Below are 21,209 nucleotides of genomic sequence, written 5' to 3' on the forward strand. Positions count from 1 at the left end.
CATAGGCTTAAAAAAGGAAATATAAAAAAAAAAAAGGAATCTAAGCTAATGCATGTGTAAGCATTTATTCACTATTAATTACATTATATGTTTCTATGTATTAACGTGAAATTATTTTTCAGAGAATTATTTAAACTTTTAGATGATTGTAGAAATCACTCTGAAGAAAGAGGGTTAGTGCTTGCTAACATTTCACTGTCTGTTTACCTCATTTGATCTGTGAACCAGGATGTTCCTTAGAATGTGAATAATCATAGAGAAATTTCAAGAAAAACTTCATCTGTAACGAAGGCTTTTTAACAGAACTTCCATTCTCTTTATAACTTAAAGATGAGAATTAGACTTCTTAAAAAACATTGATAGAGACTTGGAAGTTGTGACATTGCATTTTATTTCTATAAACTTCTTTCTTTGATTATTATGATGAATGCTTTAGGATAAGGCCATTATAGGTAACTTTAAGCATGCTTTATTGGAATAGGGGATTTATACTTCCTCCACATCCTAACACTAAGCTTATCACAAATGAGAGTGAAGAATGGACTGAATATGAGCCACCACCTCGGATATACAGTAAAAATAGGTGTTGCAATGCCTCTATGTCAGCAAACCTCATGGTGACAATAAATAACGTTTTTTGGACAACAAAAAAAGTGCTTGAGAAAAAGTTACTTTTAACTACAATTCAATGATTAATTTGGAACAAGGGCAACCATGAAGCTATGGCCTGAAAATCATGAAGTGATAAATTTTTCATTTACTGTTTCAGGAGAGACGATTGGCTAAAGAACAGACTGCTACCACAAACATGTCTATGAAAGTGGGTTCTGGGAGTTCTCCTGGAGTCTCTCCCTTTTGGCTCTAATTATGTTTCTGTAGTATACAGTATGTGATGGGCACATGGGATCTGTGAGCCACCATAGAAAAGTTAAATTCTATTTGTTTATTATTATTTTTGAAACTGAAAAAAACCAGCTTACCCATTTTTCCTAGCCTCTGGCAACCACCAATCTGTATCTATGAACCTGATTTTTTATATATATAGCTACATTCCTGGGTCAGGAATATCCACTGGAGAAGGGATAGGCTACCTACTGCAGTGTTCTTGGGCTTCCCTGGTGGCTCAGCTGGTAAAGAATCCACCTGTAATGCAGGAGACCTGGGTTCAATCCCTGGGTTGGGAAGATCTCCTGGAGAAGGGAATGGCTACCCGCTCCAGTATTCTGGCCTGGAGAATTCCATGGACAGTGTAGTCCATGGGGTTGCAAAGAGTCGGACCTGACTGAGTGACTTACACTTTCATTTTCATATATGTATCTTAGATTCCACATGTAAGAGAGTATATACGGTATTTGTCTTCCAGTGTCTGACTTATTTCACTTAACATAATAACCTCAAGATTCATCCAGATTGTTGTAAATGGCAGGATATCATTCTTTTTTGTGACTGAGTAATATTCCATTGTGTGGATGTATGTGAACACACACAATGTATACACATGCATACCTCATTTTCTTTATCCACCAGTGGACATTTAGGTTTTTCCATAACTAGGCTATTGTAAATAATGCTTTCATGAGGATGTGTGTATCTTTTCAAGTTGGTATTTTCATTTTCCTCAGATAAATGCCTAGAAATAGAATTTCTAGATTGTATGATAGTTCTATTTTTAACTTTTTGGGGAAACTTCATACTGTCTTCCATAAAAACTGTACCAATTTACATTTCCACCAACAGTGTAAAAGGGTTCTTTTTTCTATACCCTTGTCAATACTTTCTGTTTCTAGTCTTTTTGATAATAGCCATTCTAACACATATGAGGTGATAATCTCCTTATGTTTTTAATTTGCATTATGTTTAATGATTAATGATGTAGAGCATCTTTTCATGTGTCTTTTGGCCATGTGTATGTCTTTTTTGGAAAAGTGTCTATTCAGATCTTCTCATTTTTAAATCACTTTTTGTGTATTAAGTTGTCTGAGTTCTTGCTTTATTTTGGGTGTTTGCGAATGTTTTTTCCCTTTTCTTTTTGTAGATGATTTCCTTTGCTATACAGAATCTTTTTAGTTTGTTGTAGTCCCATTTGTTTATTTTTGCATTTGGTGTGAGATTCCAAAAGTCACCATCAAGGCATATGTCAAGGAGCTTTACCACCTGTGTTTTCTTTTAGGAATTTTATGGTTTCACATGTTACACTCAAGTCTTTAATTCATTTTAAGTTAATTTTTGTGCATGTTAAAGTATTGATCCAGTTTCAATCTTTTGCTTGTGGCTGTCCAATTTTCCCAACACCATTTAATTGTAAAGACTGTTCTTTCCCCATTATTTCACCATATATATGTGGGTTTATTTCTGGGCTCTCTATTTTGTTCCATTGATCTGTGTGTCTTGTTTTCTGTGAATATCATACTGTTTAAATTATTACAGCTTGTAACATAATTTGAAACATAATGTGATGCCTTCAGCTTTATTCTTTCTCAAGACTGATTTAGCTGTTTAAGGGGTTGCTTATGGTTCTATATAAATTTTAGGATTATTTGTCCTATTTATGTGAAAAATTCCATTGGGATAGGGATTTTGATAGGGATTGCATTGCGTCTGTAGATTGATTTGGGTGGTATGGACATTTTAACAATATTAATCTTTCCAATTTGTGAGCATGGGATATCTGTCCATTTATTTGTGTTGTTTTAAATTTCTTTAATGTTTTGTCATTTAAAATATACAGATCTTCCACCTCCTTGATAAATTTATTGCTAGGTATTTTATTCTTTTTGATGTAATCATAAATGGAATTGTTTACTTAACTTCTCTTTCTAATATTTCATTATTAATTTATTTAAATAAGCAAGTTCTTGTGTATTGATGTTGTATCCTGCAACTTTACCAAATTTGTTAGTTTTTGATGAAGTCTTTAGGGTTTTATATATATGTAATATATACACACACTTATACATATCATGTCATCTGAATATAGTAATAGTTTTACTTCTTCCTTTCCAATTTGGATGCCTTTTCTCTTTCTTGCCTAATTGCTCTGGCTAGGACTTCCAATATTATATTTAACGAAATTGGCAAAAGTAGGTATCCTTATCCCTGATCTTAGAGGAAAAAATTTCAGTTTTTCACCATTGAGTGTGATGTAGGCTTATCATATGTGGCCTTTACTATGTTGAAGTACTTTTGTACGTTCCCTCTATACCCACTTTGTTGAGGGATTTTGTCATAAATGGATGTTGAATTTTGTCAAATGCTGTCAAATGCTTTTTCTGCATCTGTCTATTGAGATGATCACATGATTTTTGTCCTTTATTTTGTCTATGTGACATGTCACAATGACTGGTCTGTGGCTGTTCAACCATCCTTGCATCTCATTTGATCACAGTGTATGCCTGTTGAATTCAATTTGCAAATGTTTTGTTGAGGATTTTTGCATCTACGTTCACCAGGTAATTTTCTTTTCTTGTGGCATTCTTATCTGGTTTCAGTATCAGGGTAATGCTGGCCTCATAGAAAGAGTTTGGAAGAGTTCTGTCCTTTTTTTTTTTTTTTAAGAGTTTGAGAATGATGGTATTCTTTGACTGTTTGGCAAACATCACCAGTGAAGCAATCTGGTTCTGTACTTTTGTTTGTTGGGAGGTTTTGGATTACTGATTCAATCTCCTTGTTAGCAGTCAGTCTGTTTAGCTTTTTTATTTCATTATGATTCAGTCTTGGTAGATTGTATGTTTCTGGGTTGGGAAGATCTCCTGGAGAAGGGAAAGGCTACCCACTCCAGTATTCTAGCCTGGAGAACTCCATGGACTGTATAGTCCATGGGGTCGCAAAGAATTGGACACGACTGAGCGACTTTCACTCACTTCACTTCACAATATATGTTGTAATTCCTGTTGTAATAGCTCCTCTTTCATTTCTGATTTTATTTGAGTCCCTTTTCCTTTTTGTTGGTGAATCTAGCTAGAGGTTTGTCAATTTTATCTTTTCAAAGAACCAGCTCTTAGTTTCATTGATCTTATTTACTGTCTTTTAACCTTTATTTTACTTATTTCTGCTCTAATCTTTTTATTTCTTCTACTAGTATTTCTTTCTCTAGTTCCTTGAGGTGTGAAGTTAGATTATTTATTTGAGCCTTTTTGTTTCTTGAGGCTAAGTATTTATCACAGTAAACTTCCCTCTTAAAACTACTTTTGCTGCATCCCATGAAGTTTGGTGTTACATATCCATTTTCGTTTGTCTCAAGGTATTTTTTTTATTTTTCTTTTTCTGTCTTCTTTGAACCTTTGACTGTCCAGTGGCATCTTGTGTAATGTCCACATATTTGTGAATTTTCCAGTTTTCCTTGTGTAATAAATTTCGAGTTTTATACCGCTGTGGTCAGAAAAGCTGCTTGATGTGATTTCAGTCCCTTTAAATGTAGTAAGCTTGTTCTGCGGCCTAACATGTGATATAGCCTGGGAAATAGTGAGAAGAATGCATTTCTGTTGCTTTTGGATCGAGTGTTTTGTAAATATTTGTGATCTCAAATGTTGTTAAAGGCTGATGTGTTCTAGTTGATTATCTGTCCTGTGTATCCACTGATGTAAGTGTGGAGTATTATAGTCTCCTGCTGTTATTGTATTGCTGTCAATTTCTCCTTTAGATCTGTTGATATTTGCTTTAGTTAGATGCTTCTCTGTTGGCTGTGTAAATGTTTACAAATGCTACATCTTCTTGTTGGATTGACTTCTTTATCATTATATAATGCCCTTCTTCGTCTCGTCTTTGTTTTAAAGTCTATTTTGTCTGATAAAAATATAGCCATTCCAACTTATTTTTTGTAGTTTCCACTTGCATGAAATCTGTTTTTCCATCCATTCACTTTCAGTCTATGTGTGTCCTTACATCCAAAGTGAGTCTCTTGTAGGCAGCATACAGATGGGTCTTATTTCCTTATCTATTCATCCACTCTGTGTCTTTGGATTAGAGAATTTAGTCCATTTGCATTTGAAGTAATTATTGGGCTAAGATGGTGGAGGAATAGGATGGGGAGACCACTCTCTCCCCCACAAATTTATTGAAAGAACATCTGAACGCTGAGCAAACTTCACAAAACAACTTCTGAACGCTGGCAGAGGACATCAGGCATCCAGAAAAACAGCCCATTATCTTTGAAAGGAGGTAGGACAAAAGATAAAAGATAAAAAGAGAGACAAAAGAGTTAGGGATGAAGACCCGTCCTGGGGAGGGAGTCGTAAAAGAGGAGAAGTTTCCAAACACCAGGAAACCCTCTCACCAGCGGGTTTGGGGGAAGATTTTTGAATCTCGGGGGGCAACATAACCGGGAGGAAAAATAAATAAATAAAACCCACAGATTACATGCCTAAAGGCAACTTCCAACAAAGCACCCCAGACGCTTGCATCTGCCACCAGCAAGTGGGGGCTGAACGGAGAGGAGCGGGCAGCACTGCTTAAGGTAAGGACTGGGCCTGAATGCCCTGAGGGCAATCTGAGGGAGCTAACGTGACATAGCAACCTAAACTATGGGACAGCCAGAGAGAGAACTATCTTGCAAAAAGCCTAAATCTAAGTCACTGCCGGCCTGCTCACAGAACAAAGGACTGAGCAAAACCAGAGGAGAGCTAGCCGGCTGTGGACCGCCCCATCCCCCGCCGGACACAGTGGGCAGGCGGGGCCAGCCAGAGCCAGAAAGGGGCAAACTCGGCCCCAGAGAGGGCACCCCCTACCAAACTGCAAACAGGCTTCCAGTTTCTAAGCAAAGACTGCTTGAGATCCCGGAGGGTTGACATCCGCCAGGAGGGTCGCAGCCAGAGACCAGCTCCCTAGAACTGACACAAGGCACATCGGAGCCTGGGGTGCCCAGAAACCGAGGCGGGGACCAGGGAGGTGATAAGTCGCACCGCCCCAACAGGGGAGAGTGCGTTCGCCACACACCTGGCTGCCGAGCTGCTCCGACCAGGATCGGCACAAACCGCGGGCCCAACCGAGTCTGCGCCTTTGTGGAGTACCCGGGAACCTGAACCTGAGTGGCTTAGACCTGGGAAGTGCATGCATCTCAGGGCCCACTCCCTGGCAGAGTAACCTGAAGCCTGAGCAGGGCAGACTGGGAAAGCACACACTGCATGAGCAGGGGCAAACCCAGTGCAGCCAAGAAACTGCGAGCTCTCCACACACATGCCAGTGATATTGGTTTACAGTGTTCCTTCCTCCCCACAGCACGACTGAACAAGTGAACCTAAAGAGACCCCCTCCTCCCCCTTATGTCAGGGCAGAAATTAGACACTGAAGAGACCTGCAAACAGAGCCAAATAAACAGAAGGACCCACTTTGGAAGTGACAGGTCAACAGATTAAAATCCTTGTAGTTAACACTGACTACATTGAAAGGGGTCTATAGATCTTGAAAAGTATAAGCAGGAACAAGGATCTATCTGAAACTGAACTGACCCCACACTGCTCACAACAGCTCCAGAGAAAGTCCTGGATATATTTTTACTATTATCATTTTTTTTTAATTTTTTTCTTTTTTCTTTAAGTCCTCTATTACACCTTTAATTTTCATTTTTATAACCCACTATTACCTTGCAAAAAAAAAAAAAGACCCTATTTTTAAAGCAAACTGCATACATATATCTTATACTTTTTGTGATTTTTTTATATTGTATTTTTTAAAGAGTCTAACCTCTACTCTAGATTTTTAATCTTTGTTTTACATATTTGGTATCAATTTTGTACATTTAAGAACCCAATCTTTAGTACCCATTTTTGCTCAGGAATGTGATTACTGGCTTGATTACTCTCTCTCCCTACTGACTCTCTTTCTTCTTCCCCAGGGAACTTCTATCTCCCCGCCTCCTCCTTCTCTTCTCAGCCCAATTCTGTGAATCTCTGTGGGTGTTCTGGGCACCGGAGAACACTTCAGAAACAGAACACTTCCCAGATCTCTCTCTCCCCTCTTGATTCTCCCATTTCTACTCATGCTCACCTCTATCTCCTTCCTCCCTCCTCTCTATGTATCTCCATGAACCTCTCTGAGGGTTCCAGACTGTGGAGAGCACATAAGGAAGTGCTTACTGGCTAGACTGCTCACTCCATGTTTGAGTCCCCCTCTTCTCCTGGTCACCTCTATCTCCTTCCTCCCTCTTCACCTCTCCATGTAACTCGGTGAACCTCCCTGGGTATACCTCACTGTGGAGAATCTTTTTGCCATTAACCTAGAAGTTTTATTATCAGTGCTGTATGGATGGAGAAGTCTTGAGGCTACTGCAAGAATAAGACTGAAAACCAGAGGCAGGAGGCTTAAGCCCAAAACCTGAGAACACCAGAGAACTCCTGACTCCAGGAAACATTAATTAATAAGAGATCATCCAAAAGCCTCCATACATACACTGAAACCAAGCTCCACCCAAGAGCCAATAAGTTCCAGAGCAAGACATACCACACAAATTCTCCAGCAATGCAGGAACATAGCCCTGAGCATCAATATACAGGCTACCCAGAGTAACACCAAACCCATAGACATCTCAAAACCCAATACTGGACACTCCATTGCACTCCAGAGAGAAGAAATCCAGCTCCACCCACCAGAACACCGACACAAGCTTCCCCAACCAGGAAACCTTGACAAGCCACCCGTCCAACCCCACCCACAGGAAGGAACCTCCACAATAAAGAGGAACTTCAAACTATCAGAATACAGAAAGGCCACCCTAAACACAGAAATATAAACAAGATGAAAAGGCAGAGAAATACTCAGCAAGTAAAGGAAAATGATAAATGCCCACCAAACCAAAGAAGAGGAGATAGGGAATCTATCTGAAAAAGAGTTTAGAATAATGATAATAAAAATGATCCAAAATCTTGAAAACAAAATGGAGTTACAGATAAATAGCGTGGAGACAAGGATTGAGAAGATGCAAGAAATGTTTAACAAGGACCTAGAAGAAATAAAAAAGAGTCAATATGTAATGAATAATGAAATAAAGGAGATAAAAAACACTCTGGAGGGAACCAACAGTAGAATAATGGAAGCAGAAGATAGGATAAGTGAGGTAGAAGATAGCATGGTGGAAGTAAACAAAGCAGCGAGGAAAAAAGAAAAAAGAATCTAAAGAAATGAGGAAAACCTCAAGAACCTCTGGGACAATATGAAACGCCCCAACATTCGAATCATAGGAGTCCCAGAAAAAGAAGATAAAAGGAGAGGCCATGAAAAAATACTCGAGAACATAATAGTTGCAAATTTCCCTAAAATGGGGAAGGAAATAGTCACAGAAGTCCAAGAAACCCAGAGAGTCCCAAACAGGATAAACCCAAGGTGAAACACCCCAAGACACATATTAATCAAATTAACAAAGATCAAACACAAAGAACAAATATTAAAAGCAGCAAGGGAAAAACAACAAATAACACACAAGGGGATCCCCATAAGGATAACAGCTGATCTTTCAATAGAAACTCTTCAGGCTAGAAGGGAATGGGCAGGACATACTTAAAGTAATGAAAGAGAATAATCTACAACCCAGATTACTGTACCCAGCAAGAATCTCATTCAGATATGAAGGAGAATTCAAAAGCTTTATAGACAAGCAAAAGCTGAGAGAATTCAGCACCACCAAACCAGCTCTCCAACAAATGCTAAAGGATCTTCTCTAGACAGGAAAAACAGAAAGGGTGTTTAAACACGAACTCAAAACAACAAAGTAAATGGGAACGGGACCATACTTATCAATAATTACCTTAAATGTAAATGGACTGAATGCCCCAACCAAAAGACAAAGACTGGCTGAATGGATACAAAAACAAGACCCCTATATGTGCTGTCTACAAGAGACCCACCTCAAAACAAGGGACACATACAGACTGAAATTGAAGGGCTGGAAAAAGATATTTCATGCAAACGGAGACCAAAAGAAAGCAGGAGTCGCGATACTCATTTCAGATAAAATAGACTTTAAAGTAAAGGCTGTGAAAAGAGACAAAGAAGGACATTACATAATGATCAAAGGAGTAATCCAAGAAGAAGATATAAAAATTATAAATATATATGCACCCAACATAGGAGCACCACAATATGTAAGGCAAATACTAATAAGTATGAAAGGGGAAATTAACAATTACACAATAATAGTGGGAGACTTTAATACCCCACTCACACATATGGATAGATCAACTAAACAGAAAATTAACAAGGTAACACAAACTTTAAATGATACAATAGACTAGTTAGATTTAATTGATATTTACAGGTCATTTCACCCCAAAATAATCAATTTCACCTTTTTCTCAAGTGCACATGGAACCTTCTCCAGGATAGATCACATCTTGGGCCATAAATCTATCCTTGGTAAATTCAAAAAAATTGAAATCATCCCAGTCATCTTCTCTGACCACAATGCAGTAAGATTAGACCTCAATTACAGGAAAAAAACTATTAAAAATTCCAACATATGGAGGCTAAACAACACGCTTCTGAATAACCAACAAATCACAGAAGAAATCAAAAAAGAAATCAAAACATGAATAGAAATGAATGAAAATGAAAACACAACAACCCAAAACCTATGGGACACTGTAAAAGCAATGCTAAGGGGAAGGTTCATAGCAATACAGGCGTACCTCAAGAAACAAGAAAAAAAACAAATAAATAACCTAACTCTACACCTATAGCAACTAGAGAAGGAAGAAATGAAGAACCCCAGGGTAGTCGAAGGAAAGAAATCTTAAAAATTAGGGCAGAAATAAATGCAAAAGAAACAAAAGAGACCATAGCAAAAATCAGCAAAACTAAAATCTGGTTTTTCAAGAAGATAAACAAAATTGACAAACCATTAGCCAGACTCATCAAGAAACAAAGGGAGAAGAATCGAATCAACAAAATTAGAAATGAAAATGGAGAGATCACAACAGACTCCACAGAAATACAAAGGATCATAAGAGACTACTACCAACAACTATATGCCAATAAAATGGACAACTTGGAAGAAATGGACAAATTCTTAGAAAAGTATAACTTTCCAAAACTGAACCAGGAAGAAATAGAAGATCTTAACAGACCCATCACAAGCACAGAAATCGAAACTGTAATCAGAAATCTTCCAGCAAACAAAAGCTCAGGACCAGACGGCTTCACAGCTGAATTCTACCAAAAATTCAGAGAAGAGCTAACACCTATCCTACTCAAACTCTTCCAGAAAATTGCAGAAGGTAAACTTCCAAACTCATTGTATGAGGCCACCATCATCCTAATTCCAAAACCAGACAAAGATGCCACAAAAAAAGAAAACTACAGGCCAATATCACTGATGAACATAGATGCAAAAATCCTTAATAAAATTCTAGCAAACAGAATCCAACAACATATTAAAAAGATCATACATCATGACCAAGTGGGCTTTATCCCAGGAATGCAAGATTTCTTAATATCCACTAATAAATCAATGTAATACACCACATTAACAAATTGAAAGATAAAAACCATATGATTATCTCAATAGATGCAGAAAAAGCCTCTGACAAAATTCAACATCCATTTATGATAAAAACCCTCCAGAAAGCAGGAATAGAAGGAACATACCTCAACATAATAAAAGCTATCTATGACAAACCCACAGCAAACATTATCCTCAATGGTGAAAAACTGAAAGCATTTCCCCTAAAGTCAGGAACAAGGCAAGGGTGCCCACTTTCACCACTACTATTCAACATAGTTTTGGCCACAGCAATCAGAGCAGAAAAAGAAATAAGAGGAATCCAGATAGGAAAAGAAGAAGTAAAACTCTCACTGTTTGCAGATGACATGATCCTCTACATAGAAAACCCTAAAGATTCTACCAGAAAATTACTAGAGCTAATCAATGAATATAGTAAAGTTGCAGGATATAAAATTAACACACAGAAATCCCTTGCATTCCTATACACTAATAATGAGAAAACAGAAAGAGAAATTAAGGAAACAATACCATTCACCGTTACAACAAAAAGAATAAAATACTTAGGAATATATCTACCTAAAGAAACAAAAGACTTATATATAGAAAACTATAAAACACTGATGAAAGACATCAAAGAGGACACAAACAGATGGAGAAATATACTGTATTCATGGATTGGAAGAATTAATATAGTGAAAATGAGTATACTACCCAAAGCAATCTATAGATTCAATGCAATCCCTATCAAGCTACCAATGGTATTTTTCACAGAACTAGAACAAATTTCACAGTTTGTATGGAAATATAAAAAACCTCAAATAGCCAAAGCAATCTTGAGAAAGAAGAATGGAACTGGAGGAATCAACCTGCCTGACTTTAGGCTCTACTACAAAGCCACAGTCATCAAGACCGTATGGTACTGGCACAAAGATAGAAATATAGATCAATGGAACAAAATAGAAAGCCCAGAGATGAATCCACGCACCTATGGACACCTTATCTTCAACAAAGGAGGCAAGTATATACAATGGAGAAAAGACAATCTCTTTAACAAGTGGTGCTGGGAAAACTGGTCAACCACTTGTATAAGAATGAAACTAGAACACTTTCTAACACTATACACAAAAATAAACTCAAAATCAATTAAAGATCTAAACGTAAGGCCAGAAACTATAAAACTCCTAGAGGAAAACATAGGCAAAACCCTCTCTGACATAAACCACAGCAGGATCCTCCATGACCCACCTCCCAGAATATTGGAAATAAAAGCAAAAATAAACAAATGGGACCTAATTAAAATTAAAAGCTTTTGCACAACAAAGGAAACTATAAGCAAGGTGAAAAGACAGCCTTCAGAATGGGAGAAAATAATAGCAAACGAAGCAACAGACAAACAATTAATCTCAAAAATATACAAGCAACTCCTTCAGCTCAATTCCAGAAATATAAACGACCCAATCAAAAAGTGGGCCGAAGAAGTAAACAGACATTTCTCCAAAGAAGACATAGAGATGGCTAACAAACACATGAAAAGATGCTCAGCATCACTCATTATCAGAGAAATGTATATCAAAACCACAATGAGGTATCATTTCACGCCCGTCAGAATGGCTGCTATCCAAAAGTCTACAAGCAATAAATGCTGGAGAGGGTGTGGAGAAAAGGGAACCCTCTTACACTGTTGGTGGGAATGCAAATAAGTACAGCCACTATGGAGAACAGTGTGGAGATTCCTCAAAAAACTGGGAATAGAACTGCCATATGACCTAGCAATCCCACTGCTAGCCATACACACTGAGGAAACCAGTATTGAAAGAGACACGTGTACCCCAATGTTCATCACAGCACTGTTTATAATAGCCAGGACATGGAAGCAGCCTAGATGCCCATCAGCAGACGAATGGATAAGGAAGCTGTAGTACATATACACAATGGAATATTACTCAGCTATTAAAAAGAATACATTTGAATCAGTTCTATTGAGATGGCTGAAACTGGAGCCCATTATACAGAGTGAAGTAAGCCAGAAAGAAAAACACCAATACAGTATACTAATGCATATATATGGAATTTGATAGATGGTTAACGATAACCCTATATGCGAGAGAGAATAAGAGACACAGATGCGTAGAACAGTCTTATGGACTCTGAGGGTGAAGGTGAGGGTGGAACGTTCTGATAGAATAGCATCGAAACATGTATATTATCATATATGAAACAGAACACCACTCCAGGTTCGAGGCATGAGACAAATGCTCAGGGCTGGGGCAATGGGATGACCCAGCGGGATGGGATGGGGAGGAAGGTAGGAGGGGGATTCACGATGGGGAACACATGTAAACCCAGGGCTGATTCATGTCAAGGTATGACAAAAACCACTACAATATTATAAAGTAATTAGCCCCCAACTAAAATAAATAAATTTATTAAAAAAAATAAAGCAATTATTGATAGCTGTGCACATACTGTCATTTTGTTAATAGTTTTCTGGCTGTTTTTGTGTTTCCTGTCTGTTCCTTTCTTCTTCTTTTGCTCTCTTCCTTTTTTGATTTGATGACTTTCTTTAGTGGTATGCTTGTATTTCTTTACCTTTTGTGTATTTACTGTAGTTATTTTGCTTTGTGGCTAGCATGAGGTTCACATATTAACAATTTATATCTATAACAGTTGATATAAAATTGTAAATAACTTAAGTTTGATACCACTGTATACCACTGTAAAGCTTAACCTTCTTACTCTTCCCTCTGCTGCATTTCATGTTTTTGATGTGACATTTTACATTTTTTCATCTTGTCTATCCCTTAATTATTGAAATCATATTTTTATGATTTGTGTCTTTAAATCTTCATGCTAGCTTTATAAGTGATTAACCCACTACCTTTACTATACATTTACCTTTCCAGTGGGATTTATTATTTAAAATGTGTTCTTGTTAGTGATCAGTGCCCTTTGTTTTCAACTTAAATAATTTCCTTTAACATCTCTTGTCAGATCAGTTTAGTGGTGATGAATTCCTTAGCTTTTCTGGAAAACTCTGTATCCTTTCTGAATGATAACCACTTTGAATATATTGTGCCATTATATATTTAGTACAGCTAAATAATAGTAACATACCTAAGACAAATAATATGTTAATACCTTTTAAAAATGAGTTTTATTAAAACTCTTTGGAAAAGTTAAAACCTGATAAGACTGCTCATCAGTGTTTTAAAAACTCGTTTTCTTAGGCTCATCCACGGTACATGAAGCAGTGTCTGTCCTCTTTATTCTTTCTCCATGCATGCTTTCCCCTCTCCCCTTTCTCCATGATGACTTCTATATTTGTCTTTTAAGCCAAATCCCCGCTTCTCTCTCCCAAGCTAAAGATCCACTTCTGTCAGATATCTCTCATGTCCTGAACTAAGCTCACTCTTTTTTTAAATAGACAACCTGATATCCACTTCTGTTTTCCCAGTTGTTGATGGATGGACTGACCCTACATTTCAGTTTGCCTAGAACTGTTATTGTTTGTATCTGTTGTCCTGAAATAATTAATAGTTAGCTTTTCACTTTTAAAATTATCCTGGGTTGGATAACAAATCATATGTCATCATAGCTATCTGTCTGATTAAGTTCTACCTTTTAAGAACCAGCCCCTCAGCCCACTGTTAAAGGACTTTGGAGTGACAGGCATGTCCGTGGGTCTTACCCCAACTCCTATTTCTCTGAGTGCCTCTCTCCACATCGATCCCCCTGACATTCCTCCCCAACGCATTTGCCCCTACTGCCTCCATTTGTATCATCAGCTTTCTATTTTGCTCTCCATCTCCAAGTAATGATGTCCTGATTTTTTTAACTCTAGGATCCTCAGACTGGTATGTTACCCTACAAGTCTCAGTGTGCCCCTTCCTTTCTGCCTTAATGCGTTTAGACCTCTAGCCTTTCTCAGAATCTTGCACTTGTGAATTGCTCCCACGGATAAACCCAATAGGTAGGGCAAGAGCTTACCTATCTGATGTAGTGTATTAGACACAATCCACCCAGTCTCCAGTGCTGAACAGCTTAGAGAATGTTTTTTTTTTTCTACTTCAGCTCCTCAATCAACTTTTATAAAGTTGGAATAAGATCTACTTTATGGGATATTGTGAGGATTCATGCGAGGAAGTACAACAGAGTAATTAGCATAGTGTTAGCATTTAGCTAAAGAAAGAAATGAAAATATAAATAATGGGTGGGCTACAGTCCATGGGGTCACAAAGAGTCGGACACGACTGAGTGACTAACAGTGTCCAACTAATGAAGGAGGCTAAACTAAGTCTTTTGTCTTTTATTTTAAAGTTCACTAGATTTAGGAGCAAATATTGATACTGAGGGGCTTCCCTGGTGGCTTAATGTTAACAAATCCGCCTGCAATGCAGGAGACCTCCTGCAGTGAGGGTGACAGGGGTCTGATCCATGGGTGGAGAAGATCCCCTAAAGAAGGAAATAGCAATCCACTCCAGTATTCTTGCCTGGGAAATCCTATGGACAAAGGAGCCTGGTGGGCTACAGTCCATGGGGTTGCCAGAGTCGGACACGACTTAGTGGCTAACCATCACCAAATGGCATGTACTTGATACCTTTGTTACCAATGCAGAACCTGGTGTCTGTCCTAGGCTTGCTGAATCTGATCAGTGGGGGTGTGATAGATGATTCTCTCCGACCTGTGGAAGATATGCAAACACCAAGTGGGTAGTTGGACTAGATGACTTGTAAAAGTCCTCCCACCCTGAAGTCTAATATTCTTACTTTTGTATAGCATAGTCATACCCAGGAAATAAACCCTTCATTCATTTATTTAACAGTATTGATTGAGTAGCTCATAGTAATGCCATGTTCTTCTTTAGGCGTATGTTTTAATTCCACAGGCATGGCACACTCCTAATTGCCCAGGAGATAGTAATGGAAAGCACTTGTTCGTTGACTCAAAGATTCACTGAGCATCTGCCATGTGCTGGGGCACTGTGCTTGGCCTTGGTGAGATGGTGATGAGCAATACTGTCAGAGTCCTTTTCCTTTCAGGGTTTACACCAGCAGAAAAAATAAACAAATTGTGTTTACAGTAAAGGGAATACATGTTGTTACGAAAAAGAAAATGGTGTGAAAACCATTCTTTTTGTTCTGTTGTTTTTCCCCACATCAGAATTCCAATTAAAATCCAGTCAGGTTATTCATAGCTGCTGCTGCTGCTGCTAAGTCGCTTCAGTCATGTCCGACTCTGTGCGGCCCCATAGACAGCAGCCCACCAGGCTCTTCTGTCCCTGGGATTCTCCAGGCAAGAATACTGGAGTGGGTTGCCATTTCCTCCTCCAGTGCATCAAAGTGAAAAGTGAAAGTGAAGTCGCTTAGTCGTATCCGACTCTTCGCAACCTCACGGACTGCAGCCTACCAGGCTCCTCCATCCATGGGGTTTCCCAGGCAAGAGTACTGGAGTGGGGTGCCATTGCCTTCTCCAGTTATTCATAGAAGAATTAGTAATTCCTCTCCTCAGACTGGTTTTAGGTTTTATGTAAAAACTGAGAGCCTTTGGGCCTTAGCCCAGGAATACTGGAAGACTTCAGGATGCATTTTTGTACTTAAAACCGCTCTGGTGTCACAGCTGGTAAGAGAGCTGTTGAATAAGCCAGCCAAAGGGACATCCCTTGTTCAGGTTGACTCTGGGTATTTTAGAAAGAGATTCTAGAAGTTCTGAGTCCTATGACTTCATGTACCTATTTCAAACCTTATTGCAACAGAGCTCATTTGTACTACATTTTTCAAGGAAGTTCTTATTCAAAACATGAAGATGTTATTAATGTAGACCATGCAATAACTGCAGTAGTAACAAAATAAGTCCACCAACTCTGCTGCCAGTGTTCCTTATCACCAGTGTCCTCAACACTTTAATAGAGAAAATGAAAATTTTCAACTTTGCATGTTGAAACAAACAAACAAAGCCACAATAAAACAGAGAGAGGAAGAAGAAAAACACCCTGTCTTTTGCTGTGGATATTGGAAGGCACTTAATTTAGAAGCAGCTGTCTAGGATCTAGTTCTGGCTCTTCCATTAATCAATGTGTGACCTTGATGTCTCTGGGCTTCAGTTTTTTTAAAGTGCTAAATGATCCTTAATTAGCCCTAAAATTCTCATTCAGTGAAACTAAATGGAGGGAATGGTGTCATTTTACACTTGCCTCTCCTGCCTTCCTCCCAGCTACACAAATACATCAGAAGCCCTATCACCACTGAACAGATGGATACTGAAGCAACTTGCTTCTCTAACCTGGACGTTTGTGTGTGCCTTAAGCTGAAGCCTGAGACCTCAATATCTACCTGCTTATCTGGACTGAATGAGTGAACTGACACCAGGTCCGTGGGGAGCACTGCGGCTTCTCTGAAGGAGAACCCTGCCCCGAGAGCACTTAGGACCTCAGCAACTCTCAGTCTCCATAATGCTAGTTGCACCAACTGTCCTGTTTCAAACACCGTAGGCCTTCCTAGGACAAACTATTGCTGCTTTTCTGACTAATAATATCTGCACTGTCTAAAATCTTACGTTACTCTGCCCACACCTGCCCAGTCAGCTTGCTTCAGCAGACACCACCCACCAGATGGCATCAAGCTTCTGTCCTGAAGGAGCAGCAGTGTAGCCCGGGCACCTGTGAGCCTGGTCCTGCCTCGCCTGGGTCTGTGCCTCTGCCCCGGCAGACCCTGTGAAGCCCCAATCAGCCTGCCATCAAACCTCCTCAGGTTATAAGCACATCAGTTCAGTTCGGTTCAGTCGCTCAGTCGTGTCCGACTCTTTGCGACCCCATGAATCACAGCATGCCAGGCCTCCCTGCCCATCACCAACTCCCGGAGTTCACCCAAACCCATGTCCATCGAGTCAGTGATGCCATCCAGCCATCTCATCCTCTATCGTTCCCTTCTCCTCCTGCCTCCAACCCTTCCCAGCATTAGGGTCTTTTCCAATGAGTCAACTCTTCGCATGAGGTGGCCAAAGTATTGGAGTTTCAGCTTCAACATCAGTCCTTCCAATGAACACCTAGGACTGATCTCCTTTAGGATGGACTGGTTGGATCTCCTTGCAGTCCAAGGGACTCTCAAGAGTCTTCTCCAACACCATAGTTCAAAAGCATCAATTCTTCGGCACTCAGCTTTCTTCACCATCCAACTCTCACATCCATACATGACTACTGGAAAAACCATAGCCTTGACTAGACGGACCTTTGTTGGCAAAGTAATGTCTCTGCTTTTAAATATGCTATCTAGGTTGCATAACCTTCCTTCCAAGTAGTAAGCGTCTTTTAATTTCATGGCTGCAATCACCATCTGCAGTGATTTTGGAGCCCAAAAAAATAAAGTCTAACACTGTTTCCACTGTTTCCCCATCTATTTCCCATGAAGTGATGGGACCAGATGCCACGATCTTAATTTTCTGAATGTTGAGCTTTAACTTTAACTTTAGCTTTAACTTTTTCACTCTCCTCTGTCACTTTCATCAAGAGGCTCTTTAGTTCTTCTTCGCTTTCTGCCATAAGGGTGGTGTCATCTGCATATCTGAGGTTATTGATATTTCTCGCGGCAATCTTGATTCCAGCTTGTGTTTCTTCCAGCCCAGCATTTCTCATGATGTACCCTGCATATAAGTTAAATAAGCAGGGTGACAATATACAGCCTTGACGTATTCCTTTTCCTATTTGGAACCAGTCTGTTGTTCCATGTCCAGTTCTAACTGTTGCTTCCTGACCTGCATACAGGTTTTTCAAGAGACAGGTCAGATGGTCTGGTATTCCCATCTCTTTCAGAATTTTCCACAGTTTCTTGTGATCCACACAGTCAAAGGCTTTGGCATAGTCAATAAAGCAGAAATAGATGTTTTTCTGGAGCTCTCTTGCTTTTTCAATGATCCAGCAGATGTTAGCAATTTGATCTCTGGTTCCTCTGCCTTTTCTAAAACCAGCTTGAACATCTGGAAGTTCACGGTTCACGTATAAGCACATAGGCATATGTATATGTACATGTAAGAGGATGGAATTTTTTTTTAAATATTTATGTATTTATTTGTTTTTGACTGCGTTAGTTGCAGCATGAGGTCTCAGTAGTTGTGATTCATGGGCTTAGTAGCCCTGCTGTATGTGAGATCTTAATTCCCAGACCAGGGATCGAACTTGCATCCTCTGTATTACAAGATGGATTCTTAACCTCTGGACCACGAACGAAGTCCCTGGGATTATTTTTTATAATTAGAATTTTCCTCCAATTAGCCCACTCTAAAATTTATTATTTTTAAATTAACTTTATTTATTGTGGCCTAATTTCTGATGTATAATCTGCATGATACATAAGAAGAGAAATGCAGGATGTAACTATATCTATATATTAACTTTTTCAATATATTGCATTATATTATGGCACAGCTATACTTTTTAAAATGCCACTGAAAAGTATATACTGTTAGCTCTGAAATTAGCCTTTAGTTTTAATTTAAAATGTTAGCATATAGTTTTCAGAATTCTTCCTATTTAAATAATTGAAAATTTTGAGAAAATAATTATCAAGATATTCCAAGCAAAATCATAAGTTTTCTTGTTCTCACATTTCAGTCTTTTAAAATGTATTTTATTCTTCTGCAATTGCCAGAGCTTCTCCTTGTGAGGCTGAGCTTCAGGAATTAATGGAGCAAATTGACATCATGGTAAACAACAAAAAATTGGATTGGGAAAGGAAGATGCGGGCTCTGGAGACACGATTAGATCTTCGGGATCAAGAATTGGCAAATGCACAGACGTGTCTGGAACAGAAAGGTCAAGAGGTACTGTGTAGCTGTGATAATAAATTGTTCATTCCTCAGACTGTTATAAATAGTGCTAGTTCTGTCAGAATGTATTTTTCATTACACATACTTTGTATAGGCATCAGCAATAACTTGAAATGCCCTGAAATTCTGTCACAATGTGCTGAATGTATGTGTTCTATCAAATAAGTGTCAAGCAGAGCCTAAACCTATAGTAATTTGCCGATGCAGACAGACAGAGTCTAGTCAGTGCCATCTAGGAAAGTAAACATTTGATATGTATGTGAAGTACTGTTTTCAAGCAAGGATGTCAGTGCTTTTGCTGCTATAGAAACAAAGTAGTCATCAGAGCTGTGCCTTTGGAGCAGGCAGAGTTCAGGAGCATTTGCCTTTTCTCATCTGCTAGAAGACTCTTTCCTAAAAGAAGTGAAAGACAAAGCCTTGATTGTAGGTCAAGAGAGAAAAGAGTTCGGTGAAGGGGGTGTATGTATACCTGGGTGCCCACATGGCTCAGTGATAAAGAATCCCCCTGCCAATGCAAGAGACACAAGAGATGCAGGTTTGATCCCTGGGTTGGGAAGATCCCCTGGAGAAGGGCATGGCAACCCACTCCAGTATTCTTGCCTGGAGAATCCCATGGACAGAGGAGCCTGGCAGGCTACATACAGTCCATAGAGTTGCAAAGAGTCAGACCTGACTGAGTGACTGAGCACGTGCACCACTTAAGAGGAGCGTCCTGGGCCTGGGGCGGCTGCTTGCGGCCAAGCTGGGGAAGCTAGAGGGAGGCCTGTGTGCTCTTGGGCCTGCTGCGGAGTTCTGCAAAGTCATACGCTTCACCTGACGTGGACTTGCATGTCTGTGAATTTTCTTTGGGACAAGGCATAAGACATGTTTAGTGATCATATGCTAATAACTAAAACGTCAGCGGTCAACTTGTTCCGCAGTTGTTGTTCTACCTCTGCTGGACTCTCAATGGAACTTAAGTTTTTGTCTCAGTTAACTATGGTATTGTTTGGCCCAGTTAAGGTAGTTATCAGTAGAGGCAGGTCATGAGATTGCACATGCAAAGGACTACTTTCTGACTTTCAGTACTGTCACAACCCAGATGTACAAACAGAAGCCTCATGTGCTGTTTAAGCAGACAAATTCTGTAAGCCAAATCCCTATAAGCTCCTCTTAGACATTTTTTCTTTTTCACTCTGTTGGGTCTTCTTTGCTGCTCCTGGGCTTTTTCTAGCTGTGGCGAGCAGGGGCTACTCTTGGCTGCACCGGCTTCTCATTGCGGTGTCTGCTCCTGTTGCAGGGCACAGCCCCTAGGCACAAAGGCTTCAGTGACTGCAGCAGGAGGCTCTGCAGTTGCTCATTGCGGTGTCTCCTCTGTTACAGAGCACAGCCCCTAGGCCCACAGTGACTGCAGCAGGAGGCTCTGCAGTGCTCACTGCGGTGTCTCCCCTGTTGCAGAGCACAGCCCCTAGGCCCACAGTGACTGCAGCAGGAGGCTCTGCAGTGCTCACTGCGGTGTCTCCCCTGTTGCAGAGCACAGCCCCTAGGCCCACGGGCTTCAGTAGCAGCACAGGAGACTCTGCAGTTGCTCATTGTGGTGTCCGCCCTGTGGCACAGCTCAGCCCCTAGGCCCACAGGCTTCAGTAGCTGCAGCAGGAGGCTCTGAAGTTGCAGAGCCCAGGGTCTCGAGCATGGGCTTGGTAGTTGTGGCGCAGGGGTTTAGTTGCTCTGAGGCACATGGAATTTTTCCAGACCAGGAATTGAACCCATGTTCCCTGCATTGGCTGGTGGATTCTTACCCACTGCACCACCAGGGAAGTCCTATTTTTCTTTTCAATTTGTTAGTTTTTATTTAAAAAAAAAAAGGTAACAATTATTCCATAACACCACTAAGACAAGAGCCCCCGTTGAAGGCAGCAGAGCCTGAAATAAAAGCTGAAATGTGTTGGCAGGGGTCCTGCCCCAAGAGTGATGACGTAAGTC

The 21,209-nt window shown here is 39.7% G+C and overlaps 1 protein-coding gene across 38 annotated transcripts in view; it reads left to right on the plus strand.

The window, feature by feature from the left end:
• The window catches only part of DEUP1 (deuterosome assembly protein 1), a 120,588-nt gene that overhangs the window by 16,185 nt on the left and 83,194 nt on the right, over positions 1 to 21,209 (plus strand). For 31 of the 38 annotated variants that reach the window (XR_014067502.1, XR_014067504.1, XR_014067507.1 and 28 more), the window contains one exon: positions 19,070 to 19,241. Coding sequence is in view for 24 of the 38 variants with exons in the window: in XM_081536599.1 (XP_081392725.1) it covers positions 19,070 to 19,241 (172 nt within the window). In the remaining 14 variants the exon portion in view is untranslated. Of the gene's footprint in view, positions 1 to 3,377; positions 3,450 to 19,069; positions 19,242 to 21,209 lie in introns of those variants that run through there. The other 7 variants (XR_014067506.1, XR_014067510.1, XR_014067508.1 and 4 more) reach the window with 1 other exon arrangement.

The sequence above is a fragment of the Giraffa tippelskirchi genome, chromosome 10 (genome assembly GCF_054371585.1).
Source record: "Giraffa tippelskirchi isolate mGirTip1 chromosome 10, T2T-mGirTip1v1.2.pri, whole genome shotgun sequence".
Taxonomy (NCBI): Eukaryota; Metazoa; Chordata; class Mammalia; order Artiodactyla; family Giraffidae; genus Giraffa; species Giraffa tippelskirchi.